Genomic DNA, 18,562 nt, shown 5'->3' with positions numbered 1-18,562 from the left:
GAATCACCGCCATCAATGGTGATCCGTCTCCTCCTCCAATCTCTTAGGTGAGCATCGTGTCTCAGAGTTTCAAACCCGCCATTTCCACCTCCGACCTTCCCGATCGCCGGCTTCGGCGAGAGCCAAAAACCCCATGCGTCGCAGCACCGGCGGGCAAGGAGAAGCTCGGCTGTGAGCGACGGCAGAGACGACAGACGGTGGTGAGAAGATGGGCTCGGCCGTGGATGAAAGGTTGTACCAAAGATTTGCGAAATGGGTATGGCTTTGAAGGTTGAATTGGGTTGTGATGGTGGGTTTAGAGAGAGGAATTGATGGTCTAGAGAAGTAGGCAGTGGGGAGGACTGAAGGTAGAAGATGGGGTTGTGAGAGATTGGGTTTGTAAAACCATTTCACTTCACCGTGTGAGATCAATCGCGCCGCCTATACTCTCTGCAGTTCCTCATCACAGCCGACCACCGCCGCTACCGCCACTTCAGCCAACGAGCCGCAGTTCTTCCATTGCCGATTCAATCCAGCCGGGCTCGTCGCCGTCGCTGTCGCCATCATCCACGGCCGCTGCACCAATTGGAGTGTGATTCAGACAAACTTCGGTTTTTCGGTGGGAGTGGTTTCACGCAACAGAAGCCTTGGTTTTTCCATAGGAGTGATGCCGCCAGTGTACGTAGTTATGGGGACAGTGGTGATGGTGCCATCGGTGGGGTTGGCGAGGATGGTGGAGGAGTTGGTTTCGATTGTGCCACAAATGGGTTCACAATGGCGATGACGATCGCGATGAAGACATGTATGGATATTGAGTTGTTTTGGTTTGTAAAATTGTGATAAGGTTGTGTGTCGTTGTTTTCTAAATGGAGTGGCCATGGAGATACAAAACAGAAACAAATAATCTGACTAAGGTTGACGTGGTGCCCATCAACGGTGGATCTATCGTCACCTGATCTCACACACATCAACGGTGCCCATCAACGGTGGTTCTTATGATACAGAGACATGTGTGTGAGCTATATATATATATATATATATATAGCTCACACACGTCTCTGTATCATAAGAACCTTCCAACAGCCCCAAATCAATACGCATCGGCCTATATTGCAACATTCACTGCCAAAAAAAATAAAAAATAAAATACATCCTCAATCCTTCGCCAAACAGAATAGGCACGTACCAGAAAAAGAAGAAGAAAAAAGAGTAGAAAACGAAGAAGATGAACAGAGGAAAGAAACAAAAGAAAAAATATATATATATATCAGGGGTGTTAGTGTCTTTTCATGCTCATAAGGGCATTATGGTCATTAAAATCATTGTGTGTGCCACGTGACCATTACATGATCACTTGAACAGTAAGATCCGGCCGGAACCTTGCTGGATGGGGCAATCTGCAATAAAAATGTATAGTTTAAGGGGTTAGTTGCAATTTTAATAGTTTAGGGGGTTAGTTGCTGATTCCCCAATAGTATAAGGGTTTTTTGCACTTTTCTCAATAATTTATTATAAATTCATTTTGAATCATATTCCATTTGTGTATGTGGAGAAACATATTGTATCTATTTTTTTTTAATTAATCCACACGTGTCTCCCCCACAACAAAAACAATATCTATCTAGCTATAAGCTTTAAATTAGTGACTATACTATACGTTTAATTTTTTTATGCATCAATGAAGTATTTTTGCGTTTATATCATACTCATGTCTCATGTCTCATGTCTATGTCCATATCTATATTCATATCCATGTTTCTTATCATTGAACTAGTGTATTGATTTTACAAGCTCTCTTTATTTCTCTCACTCTCATTTTTCTGGCGATGGTACAAGTGAACCATTTGGAAAGTTGTAAATGAACTTAGGCATTTGTGTATTAGTGTTCAAACTTAATTCGAAAATTACTTCTCAAATTCATACTCACATCATTTGGGTTTTTTAACCAATTTTTAGCTCGATCTCAAATCATTATTGAGCTCTGATTGAGAAAGAATAAAAAATGTAATTATAAATCTAAATTCCCAACAACTAAGTCTCGTTCAAAAGCCGTAATAAGTCTATATACAAACGCATTTCTCAATACAAGATTTATTAAATTATAATACATCAAATTAATCAAAGATATCATCATGGTAAGAGGGTTAATATAAAAAAAATTAACAAAATAATGAAAATTCGGTAATTAAAAAAAAAGTTCTGCAGCCGAAAACTATGGATAAATTACACTTAACTCCCTTATATTTTGAATAATTATAATTATCTGTTTTCTACTTACATTTTGTGAACTGATGGTAAGAGTCGATTTTTGTTTGTCATACCACATGCGACTCCAATAGAGAGAACAGTAATTATTCAAAAAAAAAAAAAAAGAACACGCTCACACAAAAAAGAAGACGTAATAATAATAAAATAAAATAATTAAGTGTAATAAACCCTAGCTAGAGGGGACTTAAGTGTAATTTACTTCTAAAACTATTACTCCGTGGTAACTAGAAGTACAGGGAGAAAGAAGAAAAAAGAAAAAAGAAAAAAGAAAAAAATTTATTTTAGGCGACTTCTTCTCTAGGGTTTCATGGGAAAGAACGACCATGAATGATCAATGATTATTGCAATTCCGTGCGTGTTGATGATCAAGTTAGATCAAAAACCTTTGAAGGTTGATACTGGGACGAGCTTGAAGCGAATGGAAGGTAGTGTTGTAGTTTCTGTGGATGATTCAGAGAGAGAGATGGAAAATTGCAGAAACAGGTGTTGTGAATTGGAATTAAAGCTTCAGAATAGGAACAATGAATTCGAATTGCTTGAGGCTAAGTTTAGGGCATTGGAAGCTGAGAATATTGCCACTGTCGATGAGCTATGGGTTTTGAAGAAAAGGAATCTTGAACTTCGAGATCAGATAACTAGGGTTGAAAACGATAGCAAAGTTTCTAGTGAAAGAAATGGGGCAATGGGAAAGATAGTTGATTTGACTGAGGAGAATGATGAAGAGAAGGTTGTTCAGTTGATGATTGAGAATAAGGTTTTGGACTGTGAGAAGAAAAGGGCTGAAAGCGAAACTGAGGTTTGGAAAGTGAAAGGGAAAGAATTGGAGTCACGAGTGCTAGAGTTGGAGAAGGAGATTTCGGTATTGAGAAATGTGGGTTTGGGATCACCAGAAGTGTTTGTAAAGAAAACCAGTGAAGAAAGTGAGGTAAAAGATGGAATCAGTTTTAGGACCAGTTTAGGGCATTTGCAAGTGGAAGAGAAAGTGGTGGATGGTGAGGGAACAAGGGTTGCAGGTATTGAAGGCTCATCTTGTTTCCCTCTTGAAGGAACTGGAGAACTGCACATGACAGGTATCAGATATCTCATCATCAAGATAGTTGCTCTTTTACAATAGCTGTTAACTTTGCCATTTGATTCATTTATGCAAATATATGCAAGCCGTAGGAACTAGAACCCCAATTCTCTTTTTTTGCCAAGAGTGATTCTTTCTATTCCATGATTAGCTATTATGCACATAGATAATGCAGGCATAGGTAATGTTACACATTTATTAAAAGGAAAAACCTATCATGAGAGCAAGTGAGCTTGCGCTCTGTCATTGGATTGAGATTCTGTGAGGTGTGCACCCTTGACCCCATGGTGGTGGTGGTCACAAACTCATGGTGCGAGGCTTTCATGATACAATTGCTTTATTTGTAATTTGGTCCTTTTTGGTTGTGTGCATGTTAATCAATTCAAAATATTGGGCCATCGAAACAATGTGCGTTGTGTGGTACACCTTATTGTTTCTGAAAATAAGGTTTCAATCTATAACCTAATGAACTTTATTGTTTCCAGTAATGGGGTTTCAATCTAACCTATCTTATCTAGTATATTATTATATAGCTTCCAATGGGGCCCATGATATCATTGTGACTTATTATGCCTGGTGTCCTAAAGTGATAATTGATATGAGTATAGAACAATGGACTTATACCAGCATCAAACTTTCTTTGGTTGAAATAATTCACATTGTAAGACTAAATATTTTTACCTGATTGTGTATGCACAGTTAGTTTACAAAAATCTTACTTCCCTTTTCAAATCATTTGTTGCCTAGCAGGCATGTCCTTGGTCGAAACGCCAGGTAGGCAGTCCATACATGTTGAGGGAGGAAATAGAAGTACCCTTATGGAAACCGAATTGTACAATAATCGCCGAGTTAGAAAGCAGTTGGCCTTTGGAGAAGAAGGGTGCTCCAACAAGAAGATGGCTCCGTCAACGCCAGGTGGTTCAAGATCTGCTTCTGTTCATGTCATTGATATATGTGACAGCAATGATGAACCAGATACTATCAGTTCTGATATTCCTAATCTTGAGATTCAAGGGAACAAAGTGGTTTATGTTCCAACTGATTTTACATTAGGATGCATCAAGGATAATGAAAAGAAAATGGCTTCTAACAATAGCATAAAGAAGTCTCTTGTATACCAGAGCAATGAGGAAGATATGGGTGGTTACAAGGGGAATTCTCTGTATATCAAAACTCCCAAACGAAAAAGAGCTCCCAATATTGTAATTAGTGACAGTGAGAGTGATGATGATAATATTCCAATTTGTGAGATCAGGAGGAAGCATCTCCAGGAATTATATCACGACCCAACAGATTCTCATTTGAATAGCTGCTCAGTGACTGTGGCTGTATCTGGGGACAAAGTCAGAGAATCTGTCACTCCCATGCCGCAATGTGAAATCAAAGGTGGTTCACAAAGAAAATCTCGTAGGATTGCGAAATACAGTGAAACTAAAAATCATCCTAGCATCCCTACTAATGAGGATGTTGAAGACGATGAAATGGAAGAGGATGGATCAGAGAGTGAGGGAGAAAGCTTGGGTGGATTTATCGTTGATAGCTCTGACTGTTCTAAGTCTTCCGATGTTGATAAAGCTTCCTCTGAATCGGAAGATGTATCTGATGACAATACAGACTTCAGTGAAATTATATCTAGAATTAGAAGGAACAGAGGTCATAAATCAAATTGGGAGTTTGAGGCAGATATGCTTGCTGCATTTGGTAAGGATCCCGAACTGTGCATGAAGGCCGTATGTGCTCTCTATCGGCAGCAAACTACTGAGGAAAGATCCAGCAAGGGAACAATATACTCCAACCAGCGAGGGTTTAGCCAATGTGATGCACTCAGGTATGGATTATGAAGCATAATAGAGTGATGTAGTTAACTACACACGCACACTATTATAATTCATCAACATATATACATTTCAATTACATAATATCAACCAAACAACATTCACTGATGCACAAACTGTGCTCCCAAACGTGTAAAAAAAGAGATCAATAAATGAGAAGTTACTTAAATCCAATATTTAGATTGTTAATCTTTGTTGGCACGGTCTTCAAAATTATACCTGATCAGTATAAATGAAGGCATTAATTATTCACGTGTCTCCTTGATTGAGGAGATGTACCTATGTACTTGTACATGCTTGTTCCCAAGACATGCATCCTCTCTATGTTACCTTCGTTCTACAGAAACTCATTTTTACAAATGACTCCTCACTTCTACTCTAGAGGAAAACACAATTGTGTTTATGCATATTTTCCATTATCAGTTGAGTTTCTTGTATTTGCGATTTAATCGTTGTTAAGATCGACGAGAGGTTGTAGTACATCTTCAGTATAGTCAAGTTTCTAATCAATCATAGTTGTGAGACACTAATAATTCATTTATTTATTTCTAGAATAAGCTATACATTTTCATGCAGAATCTGAACTGCCTGTAAATGACTAGAGTTCTCTGAGATGAGGCCATTTTTCCAACATCCATCAACTTGCCTTCTTGGGAAAGGGAAATTGTTGTATGTGGGTAATTGAAAATACACTTCCCTTGGCTAATGTGCTTCATAACACCTCCAGCTGCTGAACAAGAGTGAAAAGACGCAATTTTGTATGCATCATGTACTGAATTCGTGAGTATATAAAAAATTGCCCATGATTCGGTAGTGACATGCCATCACAGTACTGGGTTTATCCAGCAAAGTGGAAACATCGTATCTCATTCTGTCATTTTGAATTACAGATGTACTTGTAGATATGTTCTCATTCTGTCATTTTGAATTACAGATGTACTTCTAGATATGTTTGGCTGATAAACATATTATATTGGTTTTCTGGACTCGTGGTTGAAAGTTTCTTTTATGGTCTTTTAGGGGCACTAATATTGCTGAGTTCCTTATTGATGGAGACCCGGAAGGCGATCTAAATAAATCTGTGGAGGAGTTACAAGAGTATAATCACAAGGGCCTTGAACTCTGCAGAACACTGGCAACTCGCTACTCTAAGCAATTGTTCTCAATCTACAGCAACAAGGAGGATCCCCTTTTTCTTCCCGACTGACATGGCCTGCCTTAGAGGATGGTATTTGGAATGTTAGATGTTGTATATGTATATATTGGGCAAAAGTAATTAAAGGATGGTATCTTGAATGTTAGATGTTGTGTGTATATGTATATATTGGGCAAAAGTAATTAGAGGATGGTATTTTGAATGTTTTCCATGCTCTGCAACGTATATACTGATTACTAACATAGCAACAATGATATATAAAATGCTTATATTTCTAAGCCTGTTGTGTTTGTTTAATCATAAGTTTAGAAAGGGACAGGGTAACAAGCCAGACTCAAACTAAAAAAGAAGGCATATACTAATAGTACTTGTCTACTCTAGGAAATTTTTGTAAATTTTATTTTCAGCTACAAGTTTTTGTTTTCTTTAATAAATGCAGCTTTATTTTTGGTTTTGTGATAGAGTCCTCAGGTAATAATCTAGTAATTAAGGAGTGACCCACTAACCCTCATCTTATTACAACAATAACAACCCAAGTATTTTTCCAATTAGCTCGGCTACATAAATTTTTATTTGGCTCTATTTAAGGCTATAACTTCATTTAAAACTCTCTCTTTCCTTAGAATATGTCATTTTTTTTATTTTTTTATTTGACATGTTTAAAGATTTTCTTTACACATGTCCAAACCATCTTAATTCACCTCTTAATTATAGAATAAAATCATCTTCTGCAATCAATTTCCATTCAACCAAGAACTCGGGCGGGTGACCCTAGTTGGGCTCATTGACCATCATAGAAAGCCCAAGCCCAACCCATGAAGGACAGACTCGTCATTCTGCAGGCATACAAGGTCCATTTCAGGAAAAATAAAAGATTTGCATCAATTCAATCAGTGATGCTTCAAAAATAATAGTAATAAATAATAATTAGTAATAAATAAAAGAATCAGCTATGTTGGCAAGCAACAACTGAGAATCAGGGACAGAGTGGCAACTACCGCAGCAAAACAGAGCAAAAGCCAGAAAAGCAAAAAAACGGTCACATGGCTGGTGGGCCCAATTTCTTTGTGTGGTTGGGCCCATTTCGAATATAACCCATTTTAAGACCTCTATATATATATACACACTCCTGTCTTCATCAAAATCACTCTGCCTTTCCTCAACATTCTGTCCTCTCTCTCTCCTTTCTTCATTCATAAAAATGGAGGTTCCAAGAGCTTCATTTGTAGCCATGACCATTGTCGCTCTCATCTTCGCCGTTGTTTTCCCTGCCGCTGTGGCTGATTCCACTGCTCCTGCTCCAGCTCCGGCTCCCACCAGTGACGGTATATATATATATATATATATATAACTTTTTCATGTTTGGTTGGGAGGAAAGTTATAGAAAAAATAAATAAAATGTTTGGGTTGATGGGCTGTTTGAACTAATTTATAATTTTGTGTGTCAGGGACATCAATAGATCAAGGGATAGCATATGTGCTAATGCTGGTGGCTCTGGTGCTCACATACCTCATTCACTGAATTTATTTATGGACATCTCAATATTTTAAATCCCCTGCAAAGTTGTTCTGAGAGAGAGAGAAAGTATGAATAGTGATTGGCTTGTTAATAGGAGGTGTTTTCATTTATTAGGGAGGAAAAGGAGGTGAATTGAATTCTTCTGTAGGTGGGGTTTTGTTGGTGTTGCACATTTTGATTATAGGGTATTTTGATTGTAGGGGCTCATTCCATTCTTTATTGGTGTCAACACTTGCTCTTATTTAGTTATTTTTTTTTTTAATAATTTTTTTTTATTTTTAAAAGTAAACACTCACAATCATTATCCACATGTCCAAAATCATCCCATTGGACTAGAGACTATCTGGGGTTAATGTTTTCCTTTTGCATGTTTTTTATTATTAATAAAAATTAAAGCTAGTTACAAAATATATATATATATATATATATATATATATATAAAAATTCATGCTGACAAACTGAAAATACTTACAAATAATGCCAATTCTCAACTAGGTTTACTCATTGATCCTATGAGGTTTACTTGTTAGATCTGTAATCACAAGGCAACATTAGTACAAAGCTAGATAAGTTTTTTTGTATGTCCTGCACGGAGAAAGTTTTGAGACCAGAGAATATAACTTGGTACATAAATAATTTTAAATTTTGGTTTGGAAAAAAATTATTTAGAGAAAATTTGAAATTGAAGAAAAGCACTTTGACTGCTAAATTTTGTCTGTTCTCGGCAATCTTTTGGGATATAAACATATAAATTAAGCTGCTTTACTACTGCTTCTTTTAGTAGTGGTGTTTGTTTTTGAATTTATGAAATCTTGAGGTCTTTTTGGGTAACTTTCTACAGAGCTTATTTCCTACTCCCAAAACTACAGTTAAATTACACCGACCTCCTCTGAGGTTTTAACAAATCATACATGAATATACCATTCAACATTTATTACTTTAACCTCCCCTAAGATTTAAGAAGTGCATTCAACACTAACCACTACTGTTTTTCCTTGATAAACTTGTTGACCAACTTTTATAAAATGATAATTTTGTCAATTCATATATAAAATATAAAATCATAGCATTACTTACTTTTCATACTCAAATTCACTTTTGGCTGCTTGCGAACGGGTATAGAAAAAGTCTAAAGTAATAAACGGCCTACCCTAGTGTAATTTTGCTCAAACCTTAAGAAAGGTCACTGTATTTTAACCCCCCACAAATAAACCAGAATATATAAATATAGAGAGAGAGAGAGAGTTGAAAAGCCATAATAACTTTAACTGAGATCAACTCAGAAAAAATTGCTTACTAAAAGACCAAATGTTACAAAATTTCTTCTCAACATGAGAAGTAATAACTTAACAGCCTAAATTGGGAGAAAAAAATTATTTCCTGCATTGGCAGGCCTTCAGAAGAGCATCTACCGTGAACAAAACTGCTCGTCTGCATGCTATAATATCCACATAAAAGCTACTAAATTTTCTTTGAAACAAGTTCCTTTGCTAAGTCAGCGAATACTGCCAGCCTTCTATGAATGAGCAACAAAATTCAGAAAAGAATCAACTTTTGGGGGAACAGCAGCTCTCCCCACCAACCTTTTCATCAGGTTGCATATTGATGATGTAGAACATACTTTACAACTTCATAGAATGAAACCACAATCCCAACGGAAGGGCCTGCCCGACCAACACGAGGACCAACACCTGTAAACAGTCCCCTCATCCCGCCGTCCCTGCTCCAAACAAATTTTAAATTCAGGAATCATTTGGCAGTCAATGTACAAGAATAGTGGCATTTGTAAAGAGATCAACACATTAGCATGTCAATAGGCAATTTGTGTGCGCACTTATTTGCTTGGTTCAAATGTACTTCATGCAACCAATATAAAAGATCAAAAGGTGTATGTAAGATCCCCATGAAGAGATTCCACACGGATATGGGTCACGGGGACATCCACACAAAGAATCCTAATAGAAGTAGAATATGCACACGTACACGATTATATAAAAACATAATTTTTTATTTACATACATCTATTGAGTCAGATTTCTATGAAACTTTTGATTAATTTTTAATGTCTATACTAAGAGTAACATAATTTAAAAGATAATGTGAATATTGTAATGATTAGTATTATTATTTATGCTACTACTCCACTACTACTTTGTCATTATGTTTTTAGTCTATATTAGAAGGTATCATTTTATAATTGACTTGTGACCAAGTGTGTGTCATATTTCTTAAAGAAAAAAAGTAGGAAACTTTGAGATGTGATATATTGGGTTTTCCAGTTTTTGATTAGTCTAGATGTGTTCGTGTTATTTAAGACTTATGTTGGAAATTGTGTGAAAGGGTTGGCCAAATATCAGGGAAGTGTTGGCCAAGTGTCCAGAAGTGTCAGAAATAGTAAACATTTTTAAATTATGAATACATCGATGGTGTTGAAACGTGCCAGTGTCCAATATATGTCCAAGAGAGTGTGGAACATGAAAAGTTATGATCATTGGACTGTTTGGACCCTCGGATCAAGTGGTTTGGTGGTAGCATGTCCACCGTATTAAAACCACAACAGCGTTCCATCATATTTATCGGACAAGAAGGAACCCACAAGTATACCTACCACGTTTATGTTGATCTTTCATTTCGATCATGTATATAAAATATTGCTTTACTATATAAATACAGTTAAGGAAGACATGTACCTCCAGATCTCCATTAGTGTTTGCCTTGTCGTCATCCTTAATGCCCTGGCAGGATCCTTCTGAAAAGAGAGAGAACATATATTAGAAGATATGATTACAGCAGACTAGTGTATATCCTCATATCTAAAGAATTATATGTAAGCTTCCACCTCTCTTTTTTTTCGTTCAGCAGTTTTTAAGTGTAACATTATATTTAAATTATAAAAAAATATCATCTTTTACATGTCAACCATTCAGATCCATATTCAACCAAAAAATAAATTAAAAAAGCCATTCAGATCCACAACGGCAACATATGAAAGCAAATGATAAACTAGGGAGGGATGCACACTGGCTCATTTGGAATGGACAATGGATATTGTTTATGTACACCAACTAAGACAACAGGTCATGCTTTGGTTCCTGTGTGTGTGTGTGTGTGTGTGTGTGTGTGAGTGAGAGAGAAAGCATTCATATGTAATTAAGAAAGCTCATGCATCAACAAGCAAAAGAGCATGCTAAGCACATGCAGAGTACAGCACTAAAAACTGGAAACCACCACTAAACTGTCTCCAAAAACAACAAAACCTGATCAGATGGTCACAATAATAGTTCTTCAACAAATCAAAGTCAAATTCCATTCAGTTAAAAACTTCAGTAATAATGCTATGTTTGGGAACTTTGAATCGGCATTATAAAATAGGAATTGGAATTGGAGAAAATTTAGTTCGAAGTTTCAACTAATCTTTCTCCAATTCCAATTCAATTCCAAGGTGCCAATTTGGTGCTCCCAAACGCAACATAAACGATTACAATGATTGTGTTTTGTTCATATTCACTACATGACATATCCTTGTGAATATGTTGTAAGAGTAGTTAGCAAGTTGCAGAATGTCTTAAATTCCCAAGAGCAAAATAGAGACAAAACTCCACAGTTAGCTTTAATGGTGTACCAAAACAGAAGAAAGAGTAGGATACGAAAGCAAAGAGAAAGAGGATAGATGAGAATAGTCTTATCCATGTCACTTGTCATTGAATTTAGTCATGCACTCTAAATGAAGTGTGTTGGTAAAGGTTTGTATGCAAAGAACTGAGGAACTCTAATACAACAATCAACATAGGAACCTCACCACCAACAGAAGGAAAGTCTCGTGTGTTCCTTCCGAAAAAAGACAAAAAAAAAAAGTCTCATGTGTTGCAGGAAAGGTATGTCTTTTATAATTAAAGATCCTTTTTAATTACAACTGAAACATCATGTGCACACAATCTAAGAAAGATCTTACAGAATATAAAAAAAGATGTGCAATAGTTGGCAACCACACTTAAAAGGAAAATACACAATAACGTAAGATACATAAAGTGCATAAACAGGCTGCCAAATATTATCCTAATAGAAATAAATGTTGTCTACTTCCCCCAATACAGAAAGATAAATTTGGTTTTGAATAAACCTCTATCTGCCTCCGGGTTTTTGCAACATCTAGTGGACACGTAGCAGCAGCAGCAAGACTTCCTGCAACAAAACCAGCAGAGAAATTTGCCCCAAGGACACTGGCTGCTTTGGAATCCTCACCTACCAGACTAAGAAGTCTTCTCCTGATCTGTACATATTATTTAAAAAATAAAAAATTCAAAACACAGAATATACGTACAAACCAGATCCAGAATACAGTTATGAGAATAGACACTCACAGGTTCAAGAGTCGACCAACAGATTGCAGAGAAAGGTACATCACGAGCAAGCTGTGCCCCAAGGCCAGTCCATAGGACGCGGTAGTTTTGCACTGTAACAGGAAGCGTAAGTGATAATACAAGCTTATAGAATTATTTGTTGCAATGTTCCCATTGGTAGCAAATCTAATACTTACAGATGTTCTGAAGGTTGTTTGTGCTCTTGACATGAGAGGTGACCTCAACCAAAGTCTTCCATATTCCAGGAGGCTTCTTACCACTATGGATCTCCTTAAATGCCTATCAAGACAATAATGTCATAAAAAACCTGGATTAAGAAGCCACAACTAAAAAAAATGTAATACTCCGTAAGTGCAGCAAAAAGCTACTAGGGAATTCGAGGGGGAAAACAATATAAAGAATAAATCATGAAGATAATGGCAATTTTAGCTTATTATTTACAGTATCATAGCATAAAAAAATTATTCATGAAAAATTAGGGTACCCAAGATTGCAATTAGCACCGCCACCCCTTCCAAAATCCCCTTAAAGCCAGAAAGTTTATGAAGAGTTTATATAAGTAAATGAATTTAATAGTGCCTGTGAGGAATGTGAACTCTCATATATTTAATTTAATTAACACTACTAAGAATTTGTCCACATCCACCCATCACACTGAGGTAATAAATTAAAATATATATATATCAAAAATCAATACAAGAAGTACCTGCATGCGGGTTCTAGCAAGTTCAATAGGGTAGCAGGAAGTGCAAGCTAATGAGCGTGCCATTGAGCCTGCCACTAGAGGGGCATAGGGTGTCAAGCCTGGAGCATTTTGGGTTGTGTATTCCTCTAACTTGTCGCGGAAAATGTCATAGCATGGCAGATAGATCCCTACCTGCTTAGAGAACAAAATTTAACCAGGAATATAAGCTTACAATAAATAATCATGCACATCCAACAAAATCCCAACAATGCATTGTGCCAATAGAAAACAACAGAGCCTGAGTTGCCTAGGAACTTACAGTTGGTATAGCCAGTGCAAGTCCTGCATTGGTGCCTCTCCATAGCCTCGCAAATCCTTCCTGCAAAAAGTTAGCCCTGTTAAACATCTGGAACAATTGCATTAGATGCTGAACACAAGATCCACACTAGTATATAAACCACAGCTGCTAAAACATATACTACAATGCCTTTCGTAATCAAATAACTGTATGTGGTGCCCATATGGTTGAACCAAACAGTTCTGCTGGATGGCACAAACCAGCATTTGGAACTAACATCTTCTGACAGAAAAATGGAAATATTAATATACCTAAAAATGACTATGTAAACTCACCAACCTGTCTAATGATTTTGTAGAAGACATCTAGTGTTCCCCTGTACTGGAAACAATCAGGAGGACAAATTACTACGGTACCTTGAAGCCCAGCTCGTGTGCACGATGGAGAACACCTTAGATCAGCAAACATCTGAACAAAATAATGCATACGCCAGAATAAATTTCATTTACCCAGAAAGAGAACTGAGCAAAAAGGCCGCATCTAACAGGAGCCCATTAGAAAGCACAATGATAAAGGAGTTTTGAGCACGTTAAATGTGAAAGTCAGAGTGCATCAACTTTTACATAACAGTTAAACATAAATCTTAGAGTAGAGGAGAAAACAAAGTAAATTTGAAGATCAAATTAGGAAATTAAGGCTCTCGACTGGGTTAGCAAACTGTATCAATCCCTTAAGACTGATAAATAAACCAAGTTTAACAAACTGAAGAAAAGTAGTGACCACATTTGTTGAAAGAAATGGAAAAAAGGTGTATGGTGGAATTGTAGTATAATACTTTTCCCTTCAAAGAAGTACACAAACATTTCCTGGCACATATTTAGTGGAATTTATAAAATAAAATAAAAAATAAAAAAGCTACTGACTAAAAAACCCACAAGAAGTTGAGCTTCTTCTGGATATTTCCACACACAGATAATAAACCAGTCTATCACACCAGCAATATAATTCATCCGACCAAAAGAACAAGAAAAAGATGTGTTTGCACAATAAACATGAACATCATGAAGGAAAATGATTTCAGTATATGATGGCGATTAGAGACTCATTTATTCCTGCAAGAATATATAAAATAATAACAAATTTTGATAGAAAAATAACTCTTCCATTATGTATTCCATTATACTAGAAGGCCCAAATCATCCTATGCAAATGTCGTCACAGGAAATGAACCAGTGGATGCATCATTAGGACACGTAACAAATGATAACAGTTTTTTTTCCCAATTCATTAACTATATAGAAGAGAATTTCGTACAAATAATGGAATTGACGACATTCCAATGCTACAGTAAACAAAATGACTCCAGTACAAATGTCATGTGAAACATGACGAATGCTATCGTTTGCACAGAACATCCGAGTGGCACTAAATATATAGAGATATACTTGTAAAATCTAGCCTGTTTGGTTCACTATTTTCTAAGAATAGCTCTCAAAAACTCAGAAAACAACTTTTATAGAATTACAAAAGGCAGTCTCTGAATTTTCAAAACTGTTAAGCAAATTAATATTTGTACTGTTTTCTGTTTTCCAGCACTTTTTCTGTTTCTTTAAAAGAAGAGTAATGATATACAATACCACTACATAAGCCGATTAAACAAAACGACTAAAAGATAACCACTGGATATGTACATGTGGGGTCCAAACCATTTTATTCTTTCATTTTTTCCCTCTCATCTCCTTTAGTCGGTTAAAGCTTTCAGTCTCCTAATATCATTTTCCTTACAACAATGAGGGTAGGAAATGAAGTTGCTTAAAGCTAGATTTTGTTTCTAAGAATTTTCAATTCCTTCAGTCCATTCTTTTCAAGAATCATATGCAGGTTAAAGTTTACAACAAATTCAAGGAAATAAAAAACTTTAACTAATGGTGTCGGGGTATAACATTGATGCAGGTGTCCAGAGCCCTAAGTCACATCTATCCAACATAAATATATTGAAAATTTTATTTATTTGTTTGTATCTTAATTATATATGTGTGTATAGATCACCCAGTAAGAATTGATAAAACCAATTTTGACAGCAGACAGATGGGGCACTTGTCTTGGACTCTTAGTCATCAGTTAGATTGATTTGTTTCTTATAAATTCTTCAATGGTATCTAAAAAGTAATCAATGGAACAACATCATGCAGATTTATAGGCCAAAGAATATCCTAGATATGGCTCACAAAAAGCATTTAAGCATACCATATTTGGTCCAGAAAACGCCATGCGACTTATAATGTTACTTAGTGGATGTGAGTGAGAAACTCCAGCAGCTTGTGCTTGCAACCTCGTCTGCAAAAATAGGATAAAAATCGTGGTCATTATACATAGATCCTTCAATTCGCTCAGTAGTCATAGTTAAGGAAATTCTTCAAACAATCCGAATAAACGGAATAATCAAATTTAACTCACAAAACCTTATTACAACTATGCAAAATGTAAACATAATAAAAATAAAAAGCCCAAAGAGTAGCAAACTACGAAACATGGACATTGGACACTGCGCCGAAACTTCCCCAACGTTTCATGAATCATTCCCAAGCAGTTGGCCGACATTTCCGGAATGGCCCTAGCACAAGTCTTATATAACACACATCCAGAGTAGCCATCTTTGGCAATCTTGAAAATATAAATGATTAATGTAATCTTGAAAATAATGTGAACATTTTTCAGTGTCTCCAACTTTCTTCTTTAGGTAAAAAATTGACATTATACACATGGACATAAATGAAGCAGATAATGATAACTTTTCATGTAGAACAAAAATTTAATTGTAATGACAAAGTAGTGGAATAGTAGCATATAACAATCATTAAAATAATTGCGTAAGCTTAGAGATAGAGCAGGACCTTACGCAATAGATGTGTATAAATAAAAACTTACATTTATAAATAGCCATGTCAACACTGTGTCCTTGTTCTACTTTTTTTAGGATTTGCCGTATCTGTCTTTGCTACTTAGGTCGCAAACCAAGTACACATGGGTATCCAGAAGCTCAAGCAAAAGACAGAGAACTAAAATTTCCAGTAAAATCTAAAAAACTGCCCCAGGAGGGGTTCCCCTATCGAGTGCCCACCTGTACAACAAAATATAAATCTAGCTAGAGTCAATTTCTCCTCCCCATCAATGGAACGACTGAGTTCTTTCATATGCACCACATGAGATAGAGCATGACCATTGACCACTCTTTCTATATTCTTTCACAAACTCTTTTACTCATCAATCACCCAGCATGTCCACTAGAGTCTTGGGAAACACCCATGAACTCCAGAAAGAGAAAGCAACAATGAACAAAATTCTCAACCCCAAAATGACCTACCATGATGTCTTCCCTTGCCATGACCATCTCAATCCAAGTTAAAAATCAAATTTAATATACATCTTAGTATTTAAAGATAACAGGAAAAAACCATCATACTTGTACCATGAAGAATTTATTAAAATGGTGCCCAAAGAATCAACACAAAAACAAGTTCAGCTATATTCCATTACAGGAATGAAGGAAACACAATAGAAGATGAAGACACAGAGAATACATTATACTTTTCCATTGATTACAATTAGATTAAAATCATAAAAACTAAATTGTTTAGAGAAAACAGAGGCATACACTATGAATTAATAGAAATACCACTTAGCAAATAATACAACAGCATTGTATCTATGGACAAAAGAAGAAACACAAAAGAGCAACCAGCAAACCTACAGTATGTAAAACACCAAGCATAAATCCCCAACAAACACACAGAAAACATTACAAAATAGATAAATAACAATATAAAGAAAAGAATAACTTGAATATACAAATGGGCATATATCACAAAATCAAAAGAAAATCATTTACAAAATTGAAAATTTCAAAAGATTAAAACAAATGCCTTGACAACATCTAGTGGGTTGACAAGGACTGCCGAGAGCACTGCAGCACCAGCAGCAGAGAGGCTTCGCTCGTGGAAACCCAATTTGACATCAGATGTGTTGTAGGAATGGTGAGGCTGAGAATGAGAAGCTCCCATTTCTTCTGCTGAGGATTTCTCAGTATCCATCCATGGATTTTGGGTATGCTCTGGTTCTCCTACCATCCTCTTTGAACCTCACGTTTCCGTCTCTAAATCCAAAACTTGATCAAAATGAATCAACCTGAAATGGGTCATTGCCAAATGATTAATAACTGGTTAATTTTTAACGAAAGAGTACTAAAAATATGTATAACCATAAGAGTTTCCTATTCCTCCACCCCATCACCCTAAAACTCTCCCACTTGATCAAATATATGGTACTCTGAAATGGGTGGCTAAACTCCGTTAGATTATTCATTTTTCGGACACGCAATCAATCAAAAAAAGAAAAATAAATAGAAAAGAAAATCAGAACTTAGATAGAAAGAAATGTTAAAATGCATATTTGTGAAACAAAATTAAAAAAAGGGAAAAAGAAATTGAAGAACCTGTTGATCTTTTAATTTCGGTTGTTTGCTTATGATGGTAGAGCATAGACTTGATTAGCGGCTTCTGAGAAGAGCTTTCTTCCGAGTTCCCTGGAGAACAGGAAAGAAATAAAGAGAATGAGAAACAATCCAGGGAAGAACGGAAATAGAGAACTCTCTAGATTAGGGTTGCGTTTGGTCATGCCTAAAGAGAGAGCTAAAAACGATTCTATTTTTTTAATATTTTTATTTTATTTATTTATTTATTTGTTGCAACTAAAGTCATAGAAGAAGGGGAGAAAATTGTGAAAATACTCGGAAAGGGAGATCATTTTGATAGTCTACTCTTTGATTTCCGTGGTTTGGACAGGTTGAATTAGAGAGACAAACACAGCATTAGTCATATATATGGCCATAATAACCTTCTAGAAGTTCTAGGGTTTCTAATATAGTTCCTGAGATGGTGCCGGTCACACGGGTGGTAAATCAAAATTCAAAGCACCAAACAGATGGATGAATTTTATAATTTACCAGCTTTAAAGAAATTACAATAATAATAAGAATTAAATGCAAAAAAATACTCCTGAACTATAGACTAATCAACAACAAACTCCCCTAAACTACAAAAATTACAAAATATCTCTGAATTATATAATTTTGTTGCCGATTACTCCATCCGACGATCGGCCGGTAATATCTCACCGGTAAATTGATCATGCACAGTCACGTGACATATAAAATATAACTTAATGACTATAATACCCATAAGACCACAAAAAGACTTTATTACCCTTAATTATAACCATAACACCAAACCCCTCTTTAAATAACTTGCCAAAGAGACGCTTATACTCTTTTGTCTATACACACACACACTATTCATCTTCTTCACAAGGCCTGCTTTTCTAATCTTTTTAA

The 18,562-nt window shown here is 36.0% G+C and overlaps 3 protein-coding genes across 6 annotated transcripts; 2 read left to right on the top strand and 1 right to left on the bottom strand.

The window, feature by feature from the left end:
* The first annotated feature begins 2,470 nt into the window (after positions 1-2,470).
* LOC132312724 (uncharacterized) lies at positions 2,471-6,588 on the top strand. The gene is made up of 3 exons (XM_059811206.1): positions 2,471-3,317; positions 4,070-5,147; positions 6,175-6,588. Exons 1-3 carry the CDS (start codon positions 2,582-2,584, stop codon positions 6,359-6,361), a joined length of 2,001 nt encoding a protein of 666 aa, XP_059667189.1. The 5' UTR covers positions 2,471-2,581; the 3' UTR covers positions 6,362-6,588.
* An 870-nt stretch (positions 6,589-7,458) lies between these two features.
* Positions 7,459-8,242, top strand: LOC132315013 (arabinogalactan protein 41-like). The gene is made up of 2 exons (XM_059813769.1): positions 7,459-7,635; positions 7,759-8,242. The coding sequence occupies exons 1-2, from the start codon at positions 7,512-7,514 to the stop codon at positions 7,830-7,832; spliced, it is 198 nt and encodes a 65-aa protein (XP_059669752.1). The 5' UTR covers positions 7,459-7,511; the 3' UTR covers positions 7,833-8,242.
* An 846-nt stretch (positions 8,243-9,088) lies between these two features.
* Positions 9,089-18,084, bottom strand: LOC132312723 (mitochondrial carrier protein MTM1-like). 4 transcript variants are annotated; one of them, XM_059811203.1, is made up of 12 exons: positions 17,960-18,084; positions 17,666-17,755; positions 17,097-17,358; positions 15,421-15,510; positions 13,513-13,641; positions 13,195-13,254; positions 12,897-13,067; positions 12,367-12,469; positions 12,191-12,282; positions 11,950-12,099; positions 10,520-10,578; positions 9,089-9,549 (listed from the first exon to the last, which is right to left on the bottom strand). In XM_059811203.1, the coding sequence occupies exons 3-12, from the start codon at positions 17,298-17,300 to the stop codon at positions 9,420-9,422; spliced, it is 1,188 nt and encodes a 395-aa protein (XP_059667186.1). In that variant the 5' UTR covers positions 17,301-17,358; positions 17,666-17,755; positions 17,960-18,084; the 3' UTR covers positions 9,089-9,419. The 4 variants fall into 4 exon arrangements, with proteins under 4 accessions (XP_059667186.1, XP_059667187.1, XP_059667185.1 ...); XM_059811204.1 differs by having other exon boundaries at positions 17,990-18,012; XM_059811202.1 differs by lacking the exon at positions 17,960-18,084 and having other exon boundaries at positions 17,666-17,935.
* Between the last annotated feature and the right edge of the window lie 478 nt (positions 18,085-18,562).

The sequence above is a fragment of the Cornus florida genome, unplaced genomic scaffold, assembly GCF_030987335.1.
Source record: "Cornus florida cultivar Cherokee Brave unplaced genomic scaffold, ASM3098733v1 CherokeeBrave_3.0.0_Hap2_Chr06, whole genome shotgun sequence".
Classification (NCBI taxonomy): domain Eukaryota; kingdom Viridiplantae; phylum Streptophyta; class Magnoliopsida; order Cornales; family Cornaceae; genus Cornus; species Cornus florida.
The sequence above is the reverse complement of the archived record's forward strand: the minus strand, read 5'-3'. Positions and strand labels throughout refer to the sequence as shown.